Raw genomic sequence first — 25,235 nt, forward strand, 5'->3', positions numbered from 1 at the left:
AGTAAGGTTAAGTAATGAGGTCAAAATCGCCCCCAGCTCATCTTCATTTCAGTACTGTCTTCCACTAATCTGCCAGTGTACCCTTTCATCCCTATTTGTCTTATGAAACCTCCCAAAGGCAAAAAGCCTTTCTTAATTTTGAATCTCCCCTATTTCATATAGTGCCAGGTATATGTAATAAATGTATAATGAAAAAATGAGTATCATTCAGTGGTATATATATAATATTCTTTTTAAAAAGTAGGTATAGGGGACTAGAGAGATTGCTTAGTGGTTAGGGCACTTGCCTGCAAAGCCTAAGGTTTGATTCCTCAGTACCAATATAAGCCATATGCAAAAGGTGGTACATGAATTTGGACTTTGTTTGTAGTGGCTAGAGGCCCTGATGCACTTTCTCTCTCTCAAATAAATAAACAAAATAGTTTAAAAGTAGGTATGGAGCTGGGCGTGGTGGTATACGCCTTTAACCCCAGCATTTGGGAGGCAGATGCAGGAGGATCGTTGTGAGTTTGAGGCCACCCTGAGACTACATAATGAATTCCAGGTCAGCCTGCGCTAGAGCAAAACCCTACCTCAAAAAATCAAAAAAGTAAAATATATAAAGTAGGTATGGGGTGGGGCTGGAAAGATGGCTCCATGATTAAAGGCACTTGCTTACAAAGCCTGACAGCTCAGGTTTGATTCCCTAGTGTCCACTAAAATAAAAATAGGGCCAGATGCACAAGGTAGCACATGTATCTGGAGTTCATTTGCAGTGGTGGGTGGGTGGGGAGGCTGGTAGGCATGCCCATTCTCTCTCTCTCTCTCTCAATTCTTTTTTCTTTTGGTTTTTCGAGGTATGGTCATACTCTATCCCAGGCTGACCTGGAATTCACTCTGCAGTCTCAGGGTGGCCTTGAACTTACGGGGATCCTCCTACCTCTGCCTCCCAAGTGCTGGGATTAAAGGCGTGTGCCACCATGCCCGGCTAACTAAATATTTTTAAATATTTATTTATTCATTTATTTGCAAGCAGAAAAAGACAGAGAGGTCATGGGTGCACCTCTAGCTACTGCAAACGAACTCCAGATGTATGCACCACTTTATACATCTAGCTTTACATGGGTCCTGGGGAAATGAACCAGGTTGTTAGGCTTTGTAGGCAAGTACCTTAATCGCTGAACCATCTCTCCACCCCATAAATATTTTTTAAGTAGGTATGGGAGACTGGGGAGCTTGCTCAGTGCTTAAAGGCACTTGCTCACAAAGCCTGCCAGCTTAGGTTCTATTCCCCTGTACCCATTTCAAGCCAGATGCACAAAGTGGTCAATGTGCCAGCAATTTACAGTGGCTAGAGGTCCTGGCATACCTATAGTCTAACTTGTGTTTTCTCTCTGTGTCTCTCTGCTTGCAATAAACAAATAAAAGTGAAAATAGGAGCTGGGTGTGGTGGCACATGCCTTTAATTTCAACTCTGGGAGGCAGAGGTAGGAGGATCGCCATGAGTTCTAGGCCACCCTGAGATTACATAGTGAATTTCAGGTCAGCCTGGACTAGAGTGAAACCCTACCTTGAAAAACCAAAATAAAATAAGTTAAAAATAGGCTGGGCATGGAGGTGCAAGCCTTTTAATCCCAGCACTTGGGAAATGAGGCCAGAAGATCACAATGAGCTCAAGGCCAGCTAGGATATAGGGTGAGTTTTAAGTCAGCCTGGGCTATAGAGAGACTCTGCCTGGAAAAAAAAGCCAAAAAATAAAAAACAGGACTGGAGGTCGGGCATAGTGGCACACGCCTTTAACTCCAGCACTCGGGAGGCAGAGGTAGGAGGATTGCTGTGAGCTCGAGGCCACCCTGAGACTCCATAATGAATTCCAGGTCAGCCTGGGCTACAGTGAAACCCTACCTTGAAAACCCAAAGGAAGAAAAAAAAAAAAAAAAACAGGACTGGAGAGATGGTTTGGCACTTAGGTCACTAGCCTGCAAAGCCTAAAACCAGAGTTCAATTCCCCAATGTCCACGCAAAGCCAGATGCACAAGGTGGCACATGCACCTGGAGTTTGTTTGCAGTGGCTAGAGGCCCTGGGGCACCCATTATGTCTGTCTCTCTTCTACCTCTCTCTGCTTGCAAATAAATAAATAATCAAAAATAAAATAATAAAAATAAATAAAATACAAACTAGGGTTGGACTAGAGACATGGCTCAATGGTTTAGTGTGCTTCCTATGCAAGCTTGAGGGCCTAAGGAGGCCCACGTTCAACTCTCCAAAATCCACATTAAACAGCTGGGCCACACATGCCTGTAACTCTAGTCCCATAGGGGAGTAGAAACCCAGGAATAACTAAAGCTGGAGATCATAAGAAAAATGAAAAAAAAAAAAAAAGCAGGCTGGAGAGATTGCTAAGCAGTTAAGAGTTAAGGCACTTACCTGCAAAACCTAAGGACCCAGGCTCAACTCCCCAGAACCCATGTACAGTCAGATGTACTAGGTAGCATATGCATCTGAAGTTTGTTTGCCCTGGCCCTCCCATTCTCTCTGACTCTTTCAAATAAACAAAACAAAACAAAACAAACAAACAAAAAAACCCCAGCAAGGTCAGGCATAGTGGCACATGCCTTTAACCCCAGCACTTGGGAGGCAGAAGTAGGAGGATCATCATAACTTCAAGGCCACCCTAAGACTATATAGTAAATTCCAGGTCAGCCTAGGCTAGAGCAACAGTGTACCTCAACAAAACAAACAACAACCAAACCAAAACAAAACAAAAAAACAGAAACAAAAACAACAACAACAATAAAAAAAAAAAAACCAATAAGCTTTGGGATCACTAAAACTCTGAGCCCAAGAAGGAACAGAAGGGCTGGAGAGATGGCTTAGCGGTTAAGCGCTTGCCTGTGAAGCCTAAGGACCCCGGTTCGAGGCTCGGTTCCCCAGGTCCCACGTTAGCCAGATGCACAAGGGGGTGCACGTGTCTGGAGTTCGTTTGCAGAGGCTGGAAGCCCTGGCGCGCCCATTCTCTCTCTCTCCCTCTACCTGTCTTTCTCTCTGTGTCTGTTGCTCTCAAATAAATAAATAAAAAATTTAAAAAAAAAAAAAAAGAAGGAACAGAAAAGCAACCAAGCGGGAGACCCAACTTTCCACTCCAGCCACCACAGACAGGCCAGAACATGGGCACAGCAAGGACACATGTGTAGACACAAGCAAAAAGAAAAAAAAAGTAGGCATGTTAAAGTAAACCAATGCCCTTGAGAAAGAACTCATGGGGCATGGGAACACAGGGTAGTGTGAGCGGAACACAGAAGAAATCTGGCTTTAGAATGGAACAGAGCAGTTGAGGGCTTATCATGGCAGCAGCCTGGCACAGCAGCCTGTGAAGTAATGACTGGATGACTGAGGCCTGAATTCATGGGACAAAAACCTGGTGTTACTATGGCCAGTGATTTGGCACCTGACGTGGGATGATGGACAGGTGTGAATGCATAGCCTAAGCAAAAATAAGGGAGTATGAAGACATAAAAAACTTAGAAAAGGGCTGGAAAGATGGCTTAGTGGTTAAGGCACTTGCCTGCAAAGCCAAAGGATCTAGGTTCGATTCCCCAGGACCCATATAAAGCCAGATGCACAAGGTGGTGCATGCGTTTGTAGTTCTTTGCAGTGGCTTAGAGACCCTGGCGTGCCCATTCTCTTTCTCTCTCTGCCTCTTTCTCTCTGTGTCTCTCAAATACCTGTCTATCAAATAAATAAATAAAAATAAAATATTTTTTAAAACTTAGAAAACACTAATAAGTTGAGAAAAGCAAAAAGAATGAGGAAGGCAGAGAGAATAATATGAGCTTGGGACAGGGCAGGGAAGACAAAAAAGTAAAAAGTGGGCTGGGCATGGTGACACATACCTTTAATCCCAGCACTGAGGAGGCAGAGATAGGAGGATCAATGTGAGTTTGAGGCCAGCCTGGGACTACATGTTGCATTCCAGGTCAGCCTGGGCTAGAGTGAAACCCTAACTTCAAAAAACCAAAAAGTAAAAGGTGACCAAATATTTTAGACAATCTGTGCAATAAGCAAATACTGCTGGAGTTTGCCCCATGTCATGCATGTGTTGGGTGCCAGGGAGATGGGATGACTCAGTCTGTATCTTCATGGAGCTCCCAGTAAACAATTACAAAATATGAGACAGAAGAACAGAGGAAGCAGACTAAGCCCATCAGGGGATGCGGACATGTGAGTTTTGAACAATGAGTAGGTGAGGCCCAGCACCCAGGGAAACAACATATGCAGGGGCAGAAGGGAGGAAGTGTCCTGGGGGTGAGCTGGGGATATTAACTTGCTCAAAGCAGCAAAATGGGAAAAACTGAAAGGAATGACTGGAAGAAGACAGGATGTGCAGACTTACACCTGTGATCCCAGATTGTGGAGGTAGAGGTAGGAGAAGGCGTTCAAGGTCATTGACTACATAAGTTCCAGGCCAGCCTGGGCTATGTGACACCCTATTTCAAAAAAACACCCAGCCAGGCATGGTGGTGCACACCTTTAATCCCAGCACTCGGGAGGCAAAGGCAGGAGGGTTGCCATGAGTCTGGGGCCACCCTGAGACAACATAGTGAATGCCAGGTCAGCCTGGGCTCAAGAGAGACCCTACCTTGAAGAAAAAAAAAATCTAGGTACAGGGATTCACTATTTTCTAAAAATTCACTTTTTTTCCCCTCCTATCCTCTGCCTCCTGAGTGCTGGGATTAAAAGTGTGCATCACCACACCTGGCAAAATTCACTTATTTATATGCTAATAATTTTTTGTGTCAGGAGCAGGGTTTCAAGCTGGCCTCAAACTGGCTTTGTAGCCAAAAGTGACCTTGACTTTGAACTTCTGATTATTTTGCCATTGCCTCCTGAGTGCTGGGATTACAGGCGTGTGCCACCATACTCAGTTAATGCAGTGCTGGGGATTGTACCCAAGGCCTCATGCATACTAGGCAATACTCTACCAACTGAACTATTTCCCCGACCCAGTTGCTAATTTCTTTTGTACACACATTATACTTAACAAAAATTTACAATCTATAATTTAAGAAGTCTTAGCAAGCAGGCAGGGGTCTCATCACGGACAGCTTAGCACCAAAAATAACCCAAAACATCCATCTACAGGCCCACGCAGGACATCTGAAATAATGCCCAAAGTGGAGCTTTGCGTGAACAAAAGCTAGAGTAGCTTGCTGGCTAACCCAGAGGAACTGTGCCAAGAGGGGAATGAGTTTAACCCCAAATGATACAAGTTACTGTTTGTCCGCTAGTGTGACCCACATGAGCACAAACTAGGTTCCATGAACAAGATATGGCCTGTGGCAGGATCATAGATTAGGATAAATCAGCTAAGTGGGTATGGGCACTGGCTGCCGTACCAGAAGTCATTACCCAATCTAACTCTGAATGCTTTCCAACTCCCTACTTGTGGCAGGGTGGGGGCCAAAACAAGCCTTTGCAAGAGCTGGAATCATGTTTTGCCTGCAGGAACTACACCTTCCTCTGAGCCAGGGTGAGTGGCACAGCTTCAAGGCAGAGCAGGAATGAGATGAGGAGAGGCCAGGGGACTAGCTCAGGACATGGACTTACTCAGGGATGAATAGTCAGAGACTGGGTCACAGACAGTGGACCTGTCTCAGGACAGGCGGCGAGGCAGACTGCAGACTGCACTGCTAGTCAAAGGGGTTGAGGTCTCAGGACTCTCAGAAGAGGAAGCTGCACCACGTCTGAGGCAACAGGAGTGGGAGGCACTGCTGAGCAGGGCCCAGTGCACTATGTCCCTTGCCAGCAGTACTTGCTGAACAGTTTGTCCACACTATTGGCAATGAGGATACTTTTCAGAGCACCTGATCAGTTCAAGCCAGGAAGGTCAGCATTTCACATGTCATAAATCATAGGCCTTTCAATAATTCCAGGAAGTCATCCCTCTTTCTATCCCCATCTTACAGATCATGAAACAGAGGGTCAGTGAATGACAGGAATAAGATTTGAATTAGACAGTCTCAACTCTAGACCTCACACTCCTTAGCTCTATCATGATGCCAACCATTTGGTCGTAATCTACATCTGAACCAATACAAACGGAACATCTACTTGTCAAGTGGATTCTGCTAAGGAAGCCGGCAGTTTTCATTTCTGCTTCCACTAACTCTAGCAGGCAGGTATCTCTGTGACCAAATGGAGGCTCTTGGGCTGGAGAACTAGCTCAGTGGTTAGGTGTGCAACCTGTGCAAGCTTGAGCACGAGGGCCTTGTGGGAGCCTGAGACTGCCTGAGTTCAAATCTCTAGAACCCATACAAACAGCTCAGCGTGGGCACACATGCCTGACACCCCAGTCCTATGGGGAGAGGAGACTAGACAATCACTAAGGTTCCCAAACAGCAAGCTCCAGAATCAGTAATATTCCTTTGCAAGGAGAAAATAGACAGGTGAGTAATGGAGGGGGACAACTGATGTTCTTCTCTAGCTACCAAAATAAGCCCATGGTGCTATATGAGCATCCACATATACACACATAACACACATAAAAATAAGATGAAACTGGTCATGGTGGTGCACGCCTTTAGTCCCAGTACTCAGGAGGCTAAGGCAGGAGGATCACCAAGAGTTTGAGGCCAGCCTAAGACGACACAGTGAATTCCAGGTCAGCCTGGGCTGGAGTAAGACCTACGTTGAAAAACCAAAGAATAAAATAAAATAAAAATTGAGGCTCTTGAGATTGCATCACCTGCTCAAGACTATAGAGCTGGTATTAGAAAAAGCAGGCTATATAGCTGGGTTAACCTGACAAATTGGGCTGCTTATCCTTGTGTCCTTGAGTCTTGTATGATTCTCTCCACTGCTGGGCTTCTATCTGAGGAATAAGGGCTTGGGATCTTCACCCTTCCATTGTTCCTCCAACCTGTACTCCAAGAAATGAGCCTTTTTTATTTGTTTGAAGTAGGATTTCACTCTAACCTAAGATCATCTCTTTCTGATACAGGCTCACACACCCACACAATTCGGCCTCACTGTTCTTCCCTTCCTTGCCTCCTCCCTTCTTGGTAAGTGTCCCTCTCGGGTTGGCCTGCTCTCACGGTTCATGCCAGGCTATAACCCTCAGCCATAGGCCCCAACCCCAGGCCTCCAGAAAGACACATTCTGGATACCTCGGGTCTCTCGCTCTCTGGTCTCCCATACCCTAAGGAGCACCTTTTGGTTTGGCTGCACCATCTTGGGACAATCCCTCTCCCTCCCTTCTCTCCCTCTCCCTCCTGCGCTCTCATCTTCCACTTCCAGACCCTTTCATCTTCCACAGCCAGCAGCTTTCTCCATCGGGAGCACAGATGCCCTCCTCGCCCACTAACAGGCTAAAAAGCCAACAGTTGCGACCTGTGTGGCCTCTACCCACGTGGGAGGTGCAGGCCCATTCACCCTAACAGGCCAGGGGGTCATATTGGTGCTCTGTGTAAACCCAGCTTGAGCTCTGGTTTATTTTTCTCTCACTCTTGTATTGCTCATTCCCTGTCTCCTTAAGGACTTAAAGCCTCTACACTCTTGGACGACATCTTATCTTTCTCTACAACTCTGCTTGGCCACATCCATAAGCTGTACAATGGGTCCAAATGGCCTGAAAATGATACTTTAGATTCCCAAATTCTCAATGATTTAAAAAACTTCTGCCAAGATTAAAACTACATTGAGATTCCATCTCACTCCTGTCAGATTGGCCACCATCATGAAAACAAATTATCATAAATGTTGGCGGGGATGTGGAAAAAGAGGAACTCTTCTACACTGCTGGTGGGAATGCAATCTGGTCTAGCCATTGTGGAAAACAGTGTGGAGGTTCCTAAAACAGCTAAAGATTGATCTACCATATGACCCAGCTATAGCACTCCTAGGCATATATCCAAAGGACTCATCTCATTTCCTTAGAAGTATGTGCTCAACCATGTTTATTGCTGCTCAATTTATAATAGCTGGGAAATGGAACCAGCCTAGATGTCCCTCAACTGATGAGTGGATAATGAAGATGTGGCACATTTATATAATGGAGTTCTACTCAGCAGTAAAGAAAAATGAAGTTATGAAATTTGCAGAAAAATGGATGGACCTGGAAAGAATTATACTAAGTGAGGTAACCCAGGCCCAGAAAGCCAAGCGCCACATGTTCTCTCTCATATATGGATCCTAGCTACAGATGATTAGGCTTCTGCGTGAGAAGGAAAATACTTGGTAGCAGAGGCCAGTAAGTTAAAAAGGAGACATAAAGGGAAGAGAAAGGAAGGGAGGAGGATACTTAATAGGTTGATATTTTATATATGTAATTACAATGATTGTAATGGGGAGGTAATATGATGGAGAATGGAATTTCAAATGGGAAAGTGTGGGGGTGGGGAGGGAGGGAATTACCATGGGATATATTTTATAAGCATGGAAATTGTTAATAAAAATTAAAAAAAAAAACTTCTGCCAATGTATAGGCAAATGGTCCAAAATACCCTATTTTTTACTCTGTATGCAAGGCCTTCTCTCTGCTCTACCTGCCATCCTCATGAGGTCCTTCCAGCCAAAGTCTCGGGAATATGCTCTCACTCAACCCCTCCCCCATATTCATCCTCACCCTCTGCTTTTGACCCGGATGCCATAGAGGACCTCAGCCCAACAACTCCTCCGGCTTCTCCAGCTCCCTCGGCCTCTCCTGACACCCTGCCTGGTAACAAGGTTTGATTTCATTTTTACTTATTTATTTTATTTATTTATTTTTTTTTTTTTTGGTTTTTCGAGGTAGGGTCTCACTCTAGCCCAGGCTGACCTGGAGTCCACTATGGGGTCTCAGGGTGGCCTTGAACACACGGTGATCCTCCTACCTCTGCCTCCCGAGTGCTGGGATTAAAGGCGTGAGCCACCATGCCTGGCTTACAAGGTTTGATTTTAATCTCCGAAGTTGTAAATAGAATAGAAATTCAGAATAGAATGCATAACTTCTGAGTGAATGAATGAATGAATGAATGAATGAATGGAAATGACTGTATAGAGTCTGTATGAAAAGTGCACTAGAAATGAATGTGTGTGTTTGAGTATGTATGTGGCTCACAGCCCTAAGGTGGCAGATGATTTCTGTTCTGAGCAGCGCCATTTCTACCAAGGGGGATGTTTTCTACCAAGTCCACTGTACAAGATGGCATAGCCAATTTTTATTGTTGGGTGTCCCCCAAAAGGAACACTAAAAGTAATTAAGATCATAGGCAAAAAAAAGATTCTCCTACTCTTAAAGAGTTGTAAAATGGCAGGATCAGAAAGCAGTCTATAACCCTGAGGGAAGATCAAAACTCCCCCTGGAATTTGGGGGGGGGCTCTTTCCTAGCTTCCCTGCCTTGCAGAGCAGGGAACTGCAAGCACAGGGAATCTCAGGATCCTGGCCCCAGCATGATGCTGAATGAATGCCAAGTCGCTAGGGGGACTTCTAAGAAATCTGTAACTATTTTATGATCACTTTATCTCTCTATGCTTATATGGAACTACTAACAGACAATAGCCTCAAGATTTATGTTTAAATTTAAAAGTACTCGATACTAAATTTGTAAAGATTTCTAATGTTTAAATCTGCTTTCATAGTTTTAAAAATGTATTTCAAGAAAATTATAAGAAACAAAGTTTGAAAATCTATGTTTATTCTGGGTAAATAGCATAAGTCAAATCTGATCTACTCTCTCTTTTATTTATTTATTTATTTTTTTGTTTTGTTTTGTTTTGTTTTTCGAGGTAGGGTCTCACTCTAGCCCAGGCTGACCTGGAATTCATATGGAGTCTCAGGGTGGCCTCAAACTCATGGCAATCCTCTTATCTCTGCCTCCCGAGTACTGGGATTAAAGGCATGTGCCACCATGCCTGGCTCACTCTCTCTTTTAAAAAGTTATTTCAGGGCTGGAGAGATGGCTTAGCGGTTAAGCGCTTGCCTGTGAAGCCTAAGGACCCCGGTTCGAGGCTCGGTTCCCCAGGTCCCACGTTAGCCAGATGCACAAGGGGGCGCACGCGTCTGGAGCTCGTTTACAGAGGCTGGAAGCCCTGGCGCGCCCATTCTCTCTCTCTCTCCGTCTTTCTCTCTGTGTCTGTCACTCTCAAATAAATAAATAAATAAATAAATAAATAAATAAATAAAAATAAAAAGTTATTTCAAAAGGCCTTTTGAGGGGAAAAATGGTCAGATTAAAAGTGTTATGGTAAGGCTGGAGAGATGGTTTAGCGGTTAAGGTGCATGCCTGCAAAGCCTAACGACCCAGGTTCGACTCTCCAGGTCCCACGTAAACCAGATGCACAAGGTGGTACATGCATTTGGAGTTCGTTTGCAGTGGCTAGAGGCCCTGGCATGCCCATTCTCTCTCTCTCTCCAGCTCTACCTCTCCCCACCCCCTGTCTCTAACAAATAAATAAACAAATAATGAATCTTAAAAACAAGTGTTATGGTAAAAACAATATAAAAGTTTTTGTTGGTAGTTATGAGATGAACTGACTGAAAAGATAAACTGGAGAGAAAACTTTAAAATTCACTCATTAACATTTTCTCCTAAGGTTATTATATCTAAAACTCTGAAAAAATAAACAATTTCATGGTGAACAGTAAGAAAAATTCTAAACAAAGTTAGGTTGTGATTTAAGATGTAATTCCTCGATTCCTCCAACAGTCAGTCTTAATACATTAGATTTAACTTACGTCATTACTGAAAAAAGCCAAGTCTGTTAGGCTTGCCTAAAAAAAAAGAGCCAGGCATGGTGTGGCAGAGCATGCCTTTAATCTCAGCGTTTAGGAGGAGGCAGAGGTCAAAGGATTGCCGTTAGTTCAAAGCCACCCTGAAACTACATAGTGAATTCCAGATCAGCCTAGGCTAGAGTAAGACCCTACCTCAAAAAAAAAAAAAAAAAAAAAAAGACTGATACTACATTCATTCTTGATGACTATTAAACTCTACTCCAGCCAGAGCTACATGAGACCTTATCTCAAAAAAAAAACAACAAACAAAAACAAAAACAAAAACAGGGCTGGAGAGATTGTTTAGTGGTTAAGGCACTTGCCTGCAATGCCTAAACACCCAGGTTCAATTCCCCAGGACCCATGTAAAGCCAGATGCACAAAGTAGTGCATGTGTTTGGAATTCATTTACAGTGGTAGAGGTCCTAGTGTGCCTATTTTCTCTCACTGCCTCTCTCTCTCTGTCAAATAAGTAAACAAGGTATTTTTTAAAAAAGAAAGAAACAGCTGGGTGTGGTGGCATACGCCTTTAATCCCAGCACTCAGGAGGTACAGGTGGGAGGATCACCGTGAGTTCTAGGCCACCCTGAGACTACATAGTCAATTTCAAGTCAGCCTGAGCCAGAGTGAGACCCTATCTCGAAAAACCAAAACACAGGAAAAAAAAGAAAGAAAGAAACACGGATGTTAAGTTGGCTTAGTGGTTTAGGCACTTGCCTGCAAAAGCCAAAGGACCAAGGTTTGATTCCTCAGGACATATGTGAGCCAATAGCAGAAGGTGGCGCAAGTGTCTGGAGTTCATTTACAGCGGCTAGAGGCCTTGGCACACTCATTCTCTATCCCTCTCTGCCTCTTACCCTTTTCTATCTCTTGCAAATAAATAATTTTTTTTTCTGAGGTAAGGTCTCACTCTAGCCTAGGCTGACCTAGAATTCACTCAGTCCCAGGGTGCCTTGAACTCACAGTGATCCACCTACCTCTGCCTCCCAAGTACTGGGATTAAAGGTGTGAGTCACCATGCCTGGCTAATAAATACATTTTAAAAAAATAAAAAGAAACAAAGGAAGGAAGGGAGAAAGGAAAGAGAAATGGATGATACTATTAAAAATAACCATCAGCTGCCGGGTGTGGTGGCGCACGCCTTTAATCCCAGCACTTGGGAGGTAGAGGTAGGAGGAGTGCATGAGTTCGAGGCCACTCTGAGACTACATACTTAATTCCAGGTCAGCCTGAGCTACAGTGAGACCCTACCTCGAAAAACCAAAAAAAAATAATAATAATAACCATCAGAGCTGGGCATGGTGGTTCATGCCTTTAATCCCAGCACTTGGGAGGCAGAGATAGGAGGACCACTGTGAGTTCAAGGCTGCTCTGAGTGAATTTCAGGTCAGCCTGAGCTAGAGTGAGACCCTATCTCAAAAGACCAAAATAAATAAATAAATAACCATCAGATTAGTATGGTCTCTGTGCAAGGATGACATGCAAATTTGAGAAGCATTCCTTTTTTTTTTTTTGGTTTTTCGAGGTAGGGTCTCTCTAGCCCAGGCTGACCTGGAATTCACTATGGAGTCTCAGGCTGGCCTCGAACTCACAGCAATCCTCCTCCCTCTGCCTCCCAAGTGCTGGGATTAAAGGTGTGCTCTTTTTTATTTCTTAATGTGATGAATCATATTGACCAATTTACAAATACTAAAAACAGCCTTGTATTACTGAGTTAAAATTCTCTTAGTTCTAGGAGTTGTACACCTTCCTGTGAGTTGTTGGTCAGGGAGACTCTTGAGGCTCCCAAAACAACATTCTTTATTGTCAATACTCTTAGTTGCCCACCAGAACCAGGTAGTAAGACCCCACTGCCTAAAGAGAACACTTGCTTCAGTTGCAGGACAGTGAGAAATCCAGTTGAAATTGAGCTATAAGCCTCCTTCCTGTTGGGTGGCTGTCATGGTGGTGGAAAGTGCTATGCAGCTTTCTGGGGAAGAAAAGTCATCAACAGTCTTAACTAGCAATGGATTCTGCAAGCGACAACAACCAGCCAGCCAGGCAAGATGCGCCTATTGCTGCAATAGTGGCATGACTGATACTGTGGTAATCAACTGCTCTCTGATTAGATTTGAGGCCCTTTCTATGGGAGGGAATTTATACCTGGTACTGAAAACCTAATCAAAAGCCTAAGGCTGGGAAGGACATAGGCCCTAGGGGGAAAGCAACTCCTATTGTTTGGCTAAATGGATATGCTGAGTCCATCAAATTGCCCTGTAAATATTTATGTTTGTGCTCACAGACTAGTACTGACTTGCTCTCCTGTTTGGTCAGAGAAGCTTCTTTTATGAAGTTGGTGGCGACCACTGAGGAGACCCAAAACTTGTCAAAGTGTTGAGAATAAGTGACTTTTTTTGTTTGTTTTTCCAAGGTACAGTCTTAGTGTAGGTGTTCCATATTTTTAAAGTAAGAAAGAAAGAAAAAACATCAGGCCAGGCATGGTGGTGCACGCCTCTAATCCCAGAACTCGGGAGGCAGAGGTAGGTGGATCGCTGTGAGTTTGAGGCCAGCCTGAGACCACACAGTGAATTCCAGGTCAGTCTGGGCTAGAAGGTGAGAGATCCTACCTTGAACGCCACCCCCCAAAAAAAATTAGCATGACCACTTATCATGTACTTAGCATATATCTCTTAAGATGATTAATACTCCAACATGGCTCAGGGAAATCTTGCAGAAGAGGGGGCGGAAAGAATGTCAGAGTCACATGTTGGGTCATGATTTGCAGAGACATTTATCATACCAATAACTGGGAGCTAACTCCACAATACACAACCCATTTCATTAACAAGGAGGGTCTAATGGGAGGGGGTAGATCACAGATGAGCCTAAATAATGGTATCAAACTGCCTGTATTTACTGAAAAGAAAACTAATAAATTAAATTAAAAAAAAAAGATGATTAATACTGTCTACTTAGCAGGATCTAGAATCACCTAGGAAGCAAACCTTAGGACATGTCTGTTGAGAGAGTTTCTATATTAGGTTAAATGAAGTGGGAAAACCAACCTTAAATGGCACCATTCCATGGGTTGGGGTTCTGAACTGAATGAAATATTTTTATTTGTAAGGAGGGAGAGTGAATGGGTATACCAGGGCGCCCTACCACTGCAAACAAACTCTAGATGCATGTGCTGCACGTAGGTACTGGAGAATCAAACCCAGGCCATCAGGCTTTGCAAGCAAGCACCTTAAATTCTGAGCCATCTCTCCAGCCTAACAGAAATATTAAAAACAAACAAACAAACAAACAAAACCCCACTGAGGCCCAACTGTTATAAAAAAAAAACTTGCCAAAAGTAATGCCACCACAGTGGTGCTGGGATTAGCTACCGGCCGTGTCTAACACCACAGCTCGTCATTGTTGATTGCCTTCAGATAGTACATCCTGATTCTTCTTCTTCTTTTTTTTTTTCCCTAGTCCAGGCTGACCTGAAACTCACTCTGTAGTCTCAGGCTGGCCTCAAACTCACAGCTGTGATCCTTCTACCTCTGCCTCCCAAGTGCTGGGATTAAAGACATGCACCACCATGCCCAGCTGATTCTTCTTTTTCCTTGGCAAGCAAGTCCTGTCACATGGCTTCTTCTACAGGAATAAGAGAAGGTATAAGGATCCTTAGATGGCAAAAAAATCCAAGAATTTCTAGTCAGCTGGCTGGGCGTGGTGGTGCATGCCTTTAATCCCAGCATTTGGGAAGCAGAGATAGGAGGATCGCCATGAGTTTGAGGCCACCCTGAGACTCTATAGTGAATTCCAGGTCAGCCTGAGCTAGAGTGAGACCCTACCTTGAAAAACAAAAAAAAAAACAAAAAAAAAAAAAGAATTTCTAGTCAGGAATACCTCATTGTTGACAAACACCAGCAGTGAGCAAGAAGAGGTAGGTTTTGACACCTGTCTATTTGTTTTCTGGTTTAAAACTAATGAAGACTACTTTACAGAGATGGAGTTTTTTTTTTTTTTTTTTTTTTAATTAGCTCATTGAAAAGCAAAGTACATTTTAACCAAAGCAACAGTGTTCAAGGTAAGAAAGACCTGTGCCATTCCACTGAGCTAATATTAGCCTTCCCCACAGACCTGTGTTTCCCTGCCAACACTCCATTAAGAACATCATAATACAAAGGTCTGGGCCCTGGCCTGGCCTGGCCCTGTCAGGTTGTCCCAGGCAACCCCAGGCAGCCACAAAGAAGCCAAAGAAAAAGCAAGTAGAAGTTAAGAAACAGAGAAAATGAGGTCATTCCCTTTGTGGAGCACTCCATAAAAATCCTAAGACTTCAACCACCATTCCTATCTTCTTATCACTCAAATTAATTCACTTTTAGTTATGTTCTCATTGAAAGAGCTTTGGAGGAGCTGGAGAGACGATTGAGTGGATAAAGCACTTGTCTGTAAAGCCTAACAACCAGGGTTCGAATCACCAGTATTCATGCAAAACCAGATGCATAGGGGCACATGAGTCTAGAGATCCTTTGCAGTGGCTAGAGGCCCTGGCATGCCTATTCTCTCAGTCAGTCTCTCTTCTCTCTATCTCTCTCTGTTTGCAAATAAAAATATTAAAACAGGCCGGGTGTGGTGGTGAATGTCTTTAATTCCAGCACTTGGAAGGCAGAGGTAGGTGGATCGTTGTGAGTTCAAGGCCACCCTGAGACTACATAGGGAATTCCAGGTCAGCCTGGGCTAGAGTGAGACCTTACCTCAAAACCCCAGTTCGAGGCTCGGTTCCCCAGGTCCCACGTTAGCCAGATGCACAAGGGGGCACACGCGTCTGGAGTTCGTTTGCAGAGGGTGGAAGCCCTGGCACGCCCATTCTCTCTCTCTCCCTCTGTCTTTCTCTCTGTGTCTGTCGCTCTCAAATAAATAAATAAATAAATAAAATTAAAAACAAAACAAAACAAAACAAAACAAAACAAAACAAACACATATATAAAGAAAAAAGAAAGAGCTTTGTAGAAAAAAACCAAAACAGTTATGGGATGCCGGGAAGACGACTCAGATATTGCCCATGCAATAAACAACAACAAAAAAAGTCTCCTTCTTTTTTTTTTTTTTCAAGGCAGGGTCTCACTTTAGCCCAGGCTGACCTGGAATTCACTATGGAGTCTCAGAGTGGCCTTGAACTCACAGCGGAATAAAGAACAGAGGAATAAAGGATTTAGCAATATGGGAGAAATTATAGCTTCCTGGCCTAATGAAAATCAGGCCAACTCTACCTGCCTAACTTCTGAGAAACTTAGCACCTGAAGGCATTAGATACTATGGAAATATGGGGGTAAGGTGCAAGTGTCTTTAATCACTGAGCCCTCTCCCTAGCCCAGGGGTAATGTGCAGAGCTGAAAACCAGGGCTGAGGATGTAGCTCAGTGTATAGGTCATTCACTTAGCATGCATGAGGGCAGGGGCTCAAATCCCAGCACCATCAAATAAAAAGAAAAAAAAGTCAGATTGAAAGTTTATGCACAGACCAGTGAGGGCCCTATGCCTCATCTAACTGTGCTAGCCAGGTGAGTCTCCCAATACCCCATCCCTCTTTGTACTCACTTACAGGACCCCAGGATTCTGGAGAAAGGAAGGAGATATCAAGCACAGTCATGGGCTGACAAGTCGTAAGACAGCATGCATCTGTAGAGTACAATTAGTTACCTGCCTGGTTCTGCTCTGACAGCTCTTTATTGGGGAGGGCTGCCGAGACAGGGTCTCGTTTAGTTGAAGCTGGCCTAATCTTGCTACATAATTGAGGATGACCCTGAACTCCTGATCCTCTTACTACCACTTCCCAAGTGCTGGGTTTATAGGCCAGCACCACCAAGCCAGGCTTCTGCTCTGACAGCTCCAATAGCCAGTAACATGTACCCTTCACCCAAGCTCAATCTGAACTCTGCTATCCCCAAGAGGGAAATTAAGAGGCTTCTTCTCTAGAAATACAGAATAGTTTCAAAGACAATATATATATATATATATATATCTGACAATGATATTTGACAGTATTTCCAACCAAAAATGGCCAACCCTAGGCCACAGAGATGGCTCAGTGACTGAAGGTGTTTACTTACAAAGCCTGACAGACCTGCACTCAATTCCCCAGTATCCATGTACAGCCAGACGCACAAAGTGGTACATATGTCTAGAGTTCATTTTCAGTGGCAGGAGGTCCTGGCACGCCATGCTCTCTCAATCTACCTCTTTCTTTCTCTCTCTCTAAGCATAAATATAAATAAAAAATAACAGCACTTGGGAGGCAGAGGTAGGAGGATCGCCATGAGTTCAAGGCCACCCTGAGATTATATAGGAAATTCAAGGTCAGCCTGAGCTAGACTGAAACCCTACCTAGAAAACCCAAAATAAATAAATATTTCTATTCTATTTATTTATTTGAGAAAGAAAGAGAGATACAGAATAGGCAGGTAGAGATAGAGAGAGAATGGGCACACCAGGGCATCCAGCCACTGCAAACGAACTCCAGATGCATGCGCCCCCTTGTGCATCTGGCTTATGTGGGTCCTGGGGAGTCGAACTTAGGTCCTTTGGCTTTGCAGACAAGGGCCTTAACCGTTAAGCCATCTCTCCAGCCCCAAAATAAATAAAATAAAATGCCCAACCCACCACCTGATCTTCCTAAAATGACTGTGATATTGTGATGAGGGCTCAGTTGGTAGAGTGCTTGCTAGCACAGACAAAATCCTGGGTTTGATGCCAAACACAGTGCAAACCAGCAGTGACGGCCCATACCTGGTTGCCCACACCTGTAATCCCAGTATTTGAGCAGGAGGATTAAAAATTCAAGGGCTGGGGCTGAGGATAGGTAGGGTCTCACAGTGATCCTCGCCTATCTTTGCCACCCCAGTGCTGGGATTAAAGGTGTGTGTCACCACATCTGGCTTCTTTTTTTTTTTTTTTTTTTTTTCTTTTTTGAGACAACACCTCATTGCCCAGGCAAGCCTTGAACTCTAGGTTCTCCTGCCTCAGCCTCCTGAGTGCTGGGACTATAGGTTGGTGCCATGCAGTCAACTTCGGTTGTTTAAAAAAAAAAAAAAAAAAAAAAGCAGTAACACCAATATTATGAAACCCTGCATAAATGAGAGACTAAGCTTTGTATATTTTCTTCAGGGCCTTACCTTTTATTGTGGTCAAGATGAAGAGCGCAATAAGGGTATTGTTGATGGCGCAGGTAGATTTGGCAACACAAGACAAGATCGTGTAGGGATTTAGGAGATAGCTGAGGAAAACACACATAATTGACATCAGTATAACTGATCAGTGGACCAGGGAGTCTGGCTACCACAGCCAGGAGATTCAACACATTTATTAAAAACATACTCAAAAGAAGGCACCTTCTTACAAGTAAATTCTTCCAAGTTGAAGAGAATGAAGGGACACTGAATGTCAATGAATAACCAGCAGTAAACATTATACTTCGTAGTACATGCAAAACTGTAATATTTGGGCTGGAGAGATGGCTTGGCAGCTAAGGCACTTGCAAGCAAAGCCAAAGGACCTAGGTTAAATTCCCCAGTACCCACATAAAGCCAGATAAACAAGGTAATATATGCACCTGGAGTTTGTTTACAGTGGCTAGAGGCCCTGATACGCCCATATTCATTCTCTCTCTCTCTCTCTCTCTCTCTCTCTCTCTCTCTCTGTGTGTGTGTGTGTGTGCCTCTTTCTCTCAATTTTTTTTTTTTTTTTTTTTGGTTGTTTGAGGTAGTGTCTCACTCTGGCCCAGACTGACCTGGAATTCACTATGTATTCTCAGGATGGCCTTGAACTCATGGCAATCCTCCTACTTCTGCCTCCTGAGTGCTGGGATTGAAGGTGTGTGCCAGCACCCCCAGCACTCTCTCAAATATTTTTGAAAAACCATATTAATAGTCACAAAGATACCATAAACTAGCAATAACATTATTCTAGTTTATTTTTTATTTTTATTTACTTGTGAGCAGAGGGAGATAGAAAGAAGAGAGACAAAGAGAATGGGCATGCTAGAGCCTCCAGCCACTGCAAACAAACTCCGGGTGCATATATTACAGGCTCTCATGTAGCCCAGGTTGGTCTTAAACTTGCTACCTAGCTAAGAATGACCTTGAACTCTTGATCATCCTGCCTCTACCTCCAAAGTGCTGGGATCAACCCTACAACACTGTTCTAAGTGTTGGAGATGAGGTACTGAGATTCAATGATTAAATAACTTGTCCATGATTTTTAAAGATTTAATTATATATATGAATATGAAAGAGAGAGGCAGATAGAGAATGGGTATGGTAGGGCCTTCAACCAGATACTCCAGATACACACAACACCCTGTGCATCTGCTTTATGTGGGTAGTGGGGAATCAAACCTGGGTCCATTGGTTTTGCAGGCAAGTACCTTAGCTGCTAAGCCATCTCTCCAGCTTAACTTGCCCAAGTTTTACAGGCTAAATACATTCAAAATCAGGTCTTCATGGCTTTAAAATCAACATTGTTTTTTTTTCTACTTCTTAGACCTCTTTACAGTCAATTAGTAACCACTGAGCAAGACCAATGAAGTAAGTTTCCATGAACTCAACAAGCAGTTAGCATAGAACTTCAGAGGACATCATGACCTTTCACTAGGATCAAGAGTTAAGCTGAGGCTGGGCGTGGTGGCACTCCCCTTTATTCCCAGCACTCGGGAGGCAGAGGTAGGAGGACCACTGTGAGTTGAGGCCACCCTGAGACTACACTGTGAATTCCAGGTCAGCCTGGGCTAGAGTAAAAATCTACCTCTAGAAAGCAAACAATATGAGTTAAGCTGAAACATCTACTCTTTTCCTAAGGTGCAAAGGAATGGAATGAGAAAATAAATCTGAAGTGCTTGTGAGATGGGAAATTTAACAGTTATAATGCACCCTTTTTATTTATTTCTATCCTGTTTCTATAAGAATTTGCATCACTTAAAATGAGAACACATAACAAAAAATATCAGTAAAAGTGAAAGATAGTAATAATCAAGACCAGGGAAAAAAAAATAGGGCTAGACAGCATCACCCTGATACCAAAACCAGACAAAGATAGAACAAAAAAAGAAAATTACAGACCAATCTCCCTCATGAACATAGATGCAAAAATTCTCAACAAAATACTGGCAAACAGAATACAAGAATATATCAGAAAGATCATTCACCCTGACCAAGTAGGCTTTATCCCAGAGATGCAGGGTTGGTTCAATATATGCAAATCTATAAACGTAATACATCATATAAATGGATTGAAGGACAAAAATCACATGATCATCTCATTAGACGCAGAGAAAGCATTTGACAAAATCCAACATCCCTTCATGATAAAAGCCCTACAGAGACTGGGAATAGAAGGAACATATTTCAATATAATAAAAGCTATTTATGACAAGCCTACAGCCAACATATTACTAAATGGGGAAAAACTGGAAGCTTTTCCACTAAAATCAGGAACAAGACAAGGGTGTCCACTGTCCCCACTTTTATTTAATATAGTTCTGGAAGTCTTAGCCATAGAAATAAGCCAAGAGACACACATAAAAAGGATACAAATTGGAAAGGAAGAAATCAAGTTATCATTATTTGTAGATGACATGATTCTATATATAAAGGACCTTAAAGACTCTACTAGCAAACTGTTAAAGCTGATAAAAACCTACAGCCACATAGCAGGATACAAAATAAATACACAGAAATCAGTAGCCTTCATATATGATAACAACAAACACACAGAGGACGAAATCAGAGAATCACTCCCATTCACAATTGCATCAAAATAAATAATAAAGTACCTTGGAATAAACCTAACCAAGGAAATAAAGAATCTCTACAATGAGAACTTTAAAACATTCAAGCAAGAAATTGCAGAAAGCATTAGGAAGAGGAAAAACATCCCTTGTTCCTGGATTGGAAGAATCAATATTGTGAAAATGGCAATCTTACCTAAAGCAATCTACACCTTTAATGCAATCCCTATCAAAATTCCAAAGGCATTCTTCATGGAAATAGAAAAAACAATCCAAAAATTCATTTGGGATCACAAAAAACCTCAAATATCTAAAATAATACTGAGCAACAAAAATAAGGCTGGTGGTATCACCATACCTGATTTTAACCTATACTACAGAGCCATAGTAACAAAAACAGTGTGGTACTGGCACAAAAGCAGACATTTAGATCAATGGAACAGAATAGAGGACCCAGATGTAAGTCCAGGTAGCTATAACCACCTGATATTTGATAAAAATGCCAAAAATACTCATTGGAGAAAAGACAGCCTCTTCAGCAAATGGTGTTGGGAAAACTGGATATATATATCTATAGAAGGATGAAAATAGATCCTTCTATGTATCCATGCACAAGAATGAAGTCCAAATGGACTAAAGACCTTAACATCAGTCCAGAAACCCTAAAACTGCTAGAGGAAAAAGTAGGGGAAACCCTTCAACATATTGGTCTTGGCAAAGACTTTCTGAATACAACCCCAATTGCTCAGGCAATAAAACCACAGATTAATCACTGGGACCTCATGAAATTACAAAGATTTTGCACTGTGAAGGACACTGTGAATAAAGCAAAGAGGCAACCTACAAAATAGGGGAAATCTGTGCCAGCTATATATCTGATAGAGGATTAATATCTAGGATATACAAAGAACTCAAAAAGTTAAATAATAAGGAATCAAACAAGCCAATCAAAAAATGGGCTATGGAGCTAAATAGAGCATTCTCAAAGGAAGAAATACGAATGGCATATAAGCATCTAAAAAGATATTCTACATCCCTAGTCATCAGGGAAATGCAAATTAAAACTACATTGAGATTCCATCTCATTCCTGTCAGATTGGCTACCATCATGAAAACAAATGATCATAAATGTTGGTGGGGACGTGGAAAAAGAGGAACGCTTCTACACGGTTGGTGGGAATGCAATCTGGTCCAGCCATTGTGGAAATCAGTGTGGGGGTTCCTAAGACGGCTAAAAATAGATCTACCATATGACCCAGCTCTAGCATTCTTAGGCATATATCCGAAGGACTCATCTCATTTCCTTAGAAATACGTGCTCAACCATGTTTATTACTACTCAATTTATAATAGCTGGGAAATGGAACCCTCCTAGATGTCCCTCAACTGATGAGTAGATAATGAAGATATGGCACATTTATACAATGGAGTTCTACTCAGCGGTAAAGAAAAATGAAGTTATGAAATTTGCAGAAAAATGGATGGATCTGCAAAGGATTATACTAAGTGAGGTAACCCAGGCCCAGAAAGCCAAGTGCCACATGTTCTCCCTCATATGTGGATCCTAGCTACAGATGATTGGGCTTCTGCGTGAGAAGGAAAAAACTCATTAGCAGAGGCCAGTAAGTTAGAAAGGAGATACAAAGGGAAGAAAAAGGAAGGGAGGAGGGTACTTAATAGGTTGGTATTGTATATATGTAAGTAGAATGTTTGAGATGGGGAGGGGATATGATGAAGAATGGAATTTCAAAGGGGAAAGTGGGGGGGGGGAGGGAGGATATTACCATGGGATATTTTTTATAATCATGGAAAATGTTAATAAAAATTGAGAAAAAAAAAAAAGAGGGCTAGAGAGATGGCTCAGCAGTTAAGGTGCTTGCCTGAAAAGCCTAGTGACCCAGGTTCAATTCTCCGATATCCATGTAAAGCCAGATGCACAAAGTGGCACATGCATCTGAGTTCTAAATGAGAAGCTAAAGGCCCTGGCATGCCCATTCTCTGTCTGTCTCTCTCTGCTTACAAATAAATTAATATATATATAGTGGTGGTTTGTTTCAGGTGTCCCCCATAAACTTAGGGGTTCTGAATGCTAGGTTCCTAGCTGATGGAGATTTGGGAATTAACACCTCCAGGAGGCAGTGTATTGTTGCAGGCAGGCTTACAGGTGTTACAGCCATCTTCCCCATGCCAGTGTTCGGCACACTCTCCTGTTGCTATTATCCACCTGATGTTGGCCAGGGAGTGCTCATGGACTCGTTTTCTTCTCATGCATTCGTTTTCCCCTGCCAGCATGGAGCTTCCCCTTGAGCCTGTAAGCCAAAATAAACCTCTTTTTTCCCACAAGCTACTCTAAATTGGGTGATTTCTACCAGCAATGAGAACCTGACTGCAACATACATACATACATATATACATATATGCGTATATATGTATATATGTATGCATGTATATACATATATATATGGGGGGGAAGCAAAGAAAACCATTGGTTCTTCTACAGCACTGTAATAATTGGCTTCAAGTTTGCCTATGAGTTCCCTGGCAGACAAAGTAAAAGGAAAGCAAGTTACATTAATTCTGACTTTCAGAAAGGAAGAAACAAGGTTTTTAGAACACCTGCCAATCAGTCCTAATACATTAGCCCTGCCCCTACCCAAAAAAAAGAAAAGAAACAGAGATTGGGCAGAAGGCTCAGCAGTTATAGGTGCTTGCTTGCAAAGTCTGCTGGTAAAGGTTCAATTTTCCAGGTCCCACATAAAGCTGGATGTGCTTGGCAAGAGACCATGGTATGCCCGCCCCCACCATAAGTGTAAATAAATCAACAACAAAGAAAAAAGGAGCCAGGTATGGTGGCACATGCCTTTAATACCAGCTCTAGGGAGACAGAGATAAGGAGGATCACAAGTTTGACAATTGCCTGAGACTACATAGTGAATTCCAGGTCAGCCTGGGCTACAGCTAGACCCTACCTCAAGAAACCAAAACCCACTCCCTAAAAAGGGAAGCAACATACCAGTATCTTAGGAAAAGACTAAGGGCTGGAGAGATGGCTTAGCACTTCAGACATTCACCTGTGAAGTCTACGGACCCAGGTTCAGTTCCCCAGTACCAACATAAAGTCAGATACACAAAGTGGCATATGCAAGTGGAGTTCATTTGCAGTGGCTAAGGGTCATGGCACACCCCTTCTATCTGCCTCTTTCCCTCTCTCTCTCTAACAAATAAAATATTTTTTTTTAATCTTTTTTTTTTTTTGTTTTTGTTTTTGTTTTCTGAGGTAGGGTCTCGCTCAATATGACCTGGAATTTACTATGCAGTCTCAGGGTGGCCTCGAACTCAGCAATACTCCTACCTCTGCCTCCCGAGTGCTGGGATTAAAGGCATGAACCACCACTATCAGCTTAAAAAAAAACTCTTAAAGAAAGATTAAAACAATTATTCAGAAATAAAAACCTTATGGCGGAAAGAATGTCAGAGCCAAAGGAAGGGCAGGACTCCATACAACATGCCCCCTCCAGACACAAAATGGCCTGGATATCCATGGCCTCACAATGCCTGACACTACTACCTGCATAAGACCATCATAAGAGGAGGAAAAGAGCAAGACATCAAAAGTAAAAGAGACTGATTGAGATGGGGAGGGGGTATGATGGAGAGTGGAGTTTCAAAGAGATAAGTGGGGGGAGGGAGGGTATTACCATGGGGTACTTTTTATAATCATGGAAGTTGTTAATAAAAAAATTAAAAAACTAAAAAAAAAAAAAAAGAAAAGAAATAAAGACCTTAAATCCAAAACCTCCTAGGACTGTAAGACTGGCAGTTTTAGAGCCAAATGCATAAAAACTCTTGGGGTTTTGAATCCCATGTCCAGAAATTAGACTCGTTATACACAACCTTTAAAACAATGGCTGCTGCTATTATGGGGGGGAGGGAACCAGCCCAAAAGACTCAAAAGTCCAAAAAGATTCACAATATTGTAAACCTCTGGTCCTGTTAGTATAATCCCCATCAATATTTCTGAAATACAAAGGTATGAAGTGATATACCAAAATTATTTCATAAAGGGAAATTTTTTTTAATATTTTATTTTATTTGGGAGAGAGAGAGAGAGAATGGGCACGCCAGGGCCTCCAGCCACTGCAAATGACCTCCAGACACATGTGACCCCTTGTGCATCTGGCTAACATGGATTCTGGAACCTGGGTCCTTTGGCTTTGCAGGCAAATGCCTTAACCGCTAAGCCATCTCATCAGACCCCCCCAAAAACATTTTGAAGTAGTAGTAGGTGATTCTGAAGCAGCAGACACCTATCTGAAAGTACGCTAATAAAGCAAAGTGTTGAATAACTTCTCATCAGGACCCTTCAAATTCTGGAGTTTGGGTTTTTTTGCCTTTTTAAAAAATTTTTTATTACTATTATTTTTTTTGTTTTGTTTTGTTTTTCAGGGTAGGGTTTCATTCTAGCCCAGGTACACCTGGAATTCATTATATAATCTCAGGGTGGCCTCAAACTCACAGTGATCCTTCTCCCCTCTGCCTCCCAAGTGCTGGGATTAAGAGCATGTGGCACCATGCTGCACTACTTTTTTTTTTTTTTTTTTTGTGGTTTTTCAAGGTAGGGTTTCACTGTAGCCCAGGCTGACCTGGAATTCACTATGTAGTTTCTGGGTGGCCTCAAACTCATGGAGATCCTCCTACCTCTGCCTCCCAGAGTGCTGGGATTAAAAGCGTGTGCTACCACATCCAGCTACCT

General features: G+C 42.7%; 1 protein-coding gene and 1 pseudogene across 1 annotated transcript in view; one reads left to right on the top strand and one right to left on the bottom strand.

The window, feature by feature from the left end:
- Window positions 1–25,235, bottom strand: part of Pigu (phosphatidylinositol glycan anchor biosynthesis class U) — a 100,171-nt gene that overhangs the window by 43,978 nt on the left and 30,958 nt on the right. Inside the window, exon 6 of the mRNA XM_045156587.1 lies at window positions 17,875–17,975. Coding sequence (XP_045012522.1) covers window positions 17,875–17,975 — 101 coding nt within the window. The remainder of the gene's footprint in view (window positions 1–17,874; window positions 17,976–25,235) is intronic.
- Window positions 12,140–12,239, top strand: LOC123463174 (annotated as a pseudogene).

This window comes from Jaculus jaculus, chromosome 8 (genome assembly GCF_020740685.1).
Source record: "Jaculus jaculus isolate mJacJac1 chromosome 8, mJacJac1.mat.Y.cur, whole genome shotgun sequence".
Lineage (NCBI taxonomy): Eukaryota > Metazoa > Chordata > Mammalia > Rodentia > Dipodidae > Jaculus > Jaculus jaculus.